The 2,135-nt window shown below is 55.3% G+C and overlaps 1 protein-coding gene across 1 annotated transcript in view; it reads right to left on the bottom strand.

The window, feature by feature from the left end:
* Positions 1 to 2,135, bottom strand: part of LOC114070709 (serine/arginine repetitive matrix protein 2-like) — a 37,711-nt gene that overhangs the window by 30,120 nt on the left and 5,456 nt on the right. The window contains exon 3 of the mRNA XM_027908258.1: positions 4 to 111. Within this exon, the coding sequence (XP_027764059.1) occupies positions 4 to 111 (108 nt within the window). The remainder of the gene's footprint in view (positions 1 to 3; positions 112 to 2,135) is intronic.

The following is a 2,135-nucleotide window of genomic DNA, read 5'->3' on the forward strand; positions in this document are numbered from 1 at the left end:
TGCTTTTGTGCTTCTTGTTCTTCTTTGCTTTTTTCCTAGGAATTTCATCTTCCCCCGTGGAGCTTCTTTTTGTGGACTGAGTACTATTTTTCACAGTATTTGTGTCTACATCTAGAAAAAACGATATTTTCCTTGTAAACATTTTAAAGACTGCATTTTGAAACTTTTTTAGACTACTGATGAAGAACACGGGCAGAGGTACAGAACAATTACACTTGCAAACCCTCCCTGATCCACCACACACCAACAGCACACACTCCTTTTCCAGGTCTCTTCTCTTACCCTCAGAAGTCACTTAAAGTAAATACAATTAATTCCTCTTCCAGAAAACTACCCAAATCTTCTTGTTGAACAACACAGCTCTTGTGGGAACATGGCCCATCACAGGATGGTTTGGGTTGGAAGAGACCTTAAGAATCATCCAGTGCCACCCCTGCCATGGGCAGGGACACCTTCCACCAGCCCAGGGTGCTCCAAGCCCCGTCCAACCTGGCCTGGGACACTTCCAGGGATCCAGGGGCAGCCACAGCTTCTCTGCCCAACCTGTGCCAGGGCCTGCCCACCCTCCCAGCCAGCAATTCCTTCCCAATATCCCATCTATCCCTATCCCTGTCAGTGGGAAGTCACTCCCTTTAAAAACAGAAGGAAGGACAATCATGGAAATGAGCACCCTGTCAGCCTCCCCTGTGTGACTGGGAAGATCACAGATCCTCCCAGCAGCTCTGCTGAAGTACGTGGAGAACAGGGAGGTGATCTGGGACAGCCACCACGGCTCCACCCAGGGAAAATCCTGTCTGACCAACCCAGAGGCCTTCTCTGACGGAGTAACTACATCAGCGATAAGAAAAGAGCCACAGCTGTCATTTATCTGGGCTTTTGTAAAGCCTTTGGCACAGGCCCCCACATCATCCCCCTCTCCAAATTGGAGTGATGGATTTGACAGGTGGACTGTTCAGTGGATTAGGAATTGCGTGGATGGCCCCATCCAGAGGGTCATGATCAAAGGCTCAGAGTCCCGATGGCCATCAGTGACCAGTGGTGCCTCAGGGCTCCATCCTGGGCCCAGTGGGATCTGATCCCCTCCCCAGTGACACACACAGGGCTCAGGGGCACCCTCAGCAGGTTTCAGGTGACCCCAAGCTGAGGCTGCAGGGACACCCCTGAAGGATGGACCATCCAGAGGGACCTGCCCAGGCTGCAGCAGCGGCCCCTGGGAATCTGCTCAGCTTTAACAGGGCCGAGTGCTGGGGCTGCACCCGGACTGGGCACCCCTGGGATCAATCCAGGCTGGGCAGGAGCAGATGGAGCAGCCCTGGGAGAAGGCCCTGGGGGTGCTGGTGGGGCAGAGGCTGGACATGAACCAGCCAGAACCCCCCGTGCCCTGGGCTGATCCCCCAGCGTGGGCAGCAGGGCAGGGGGGATTGTGCCCCTCTGAGACCCCCCTGCAGAGCTGCTCCAGCCCTGGGAACAGCACAGGGAGCACATGGAGCTGCTGGAGAGAGCCCAGAGGAGGCACCAAGAGGCTCCCAGGGCTGGAGCAGCTCTGCTGGGAGGAAAGGCTGGCACAGCTGGGATTGTTCAGCTGCACAAGAGAAGCTTTGGGGGGACCTGAGTGTGGCCTTGCAGGGCCTGAAGGGGCTCCAGGGAACAGAGAGAGACTATTGACAAGGGATGGAGTGACAGGACAAGGGGTAATCGTGGAGTGGTTTGGGTTGGAAGGGATCTTAAAGATCATCCAGTTCCAACCCCTTGCCCATGGGCAGGGACACTACTATCCCAGGCCAATCCAAGCCCCATCAAGACTGGACTTCCAACACTTTCAAGGATGGGGCAGCTTCCCTGAGCAACCTGTGCCAGTGTCCACCACCCTCACAGGGAAGAATTTCTTCTAAATGTCTAATCTGAACCTACTCTCCTTCAGTTTAAATCCATTCCCTGTGTCCTGGCCCTCCAGCCCTTGGGAATAGTCTCTCTCCATCTTTCCTGGAGCCCCTTCAGGCCCTGCAAGGCCACACTCAGGTCCCCCCAAAGCTTCTCTTGTCCAGCTGAACAATCCCAGCTGTGCCAGCCTTTCCTCCCAGCAGAGCTGCTCCAGCCCTGGGATCCTCTTGGTGCCTCCTCTGGGCTCTCTCCAG

This window comes from Empidonax traillii, unplaced genomic scaffold (genome assembly GCF_003031625.1).
Source record: "Empidonax traillii isolate 1590-97213 ecotype Southwest subspecies unplaced genomic scaffold, ASM303162v1 scaffold1668:size145401, whole genome shotgun sequence".
In the NCBI taxonomy this organism is placed as follows: domain Eukaryota; kingdom Metazoa; phylum Chordata; class Aves; order Passeriformes; family Tyrannidae; genus Empidonax; species Empidonax traillii.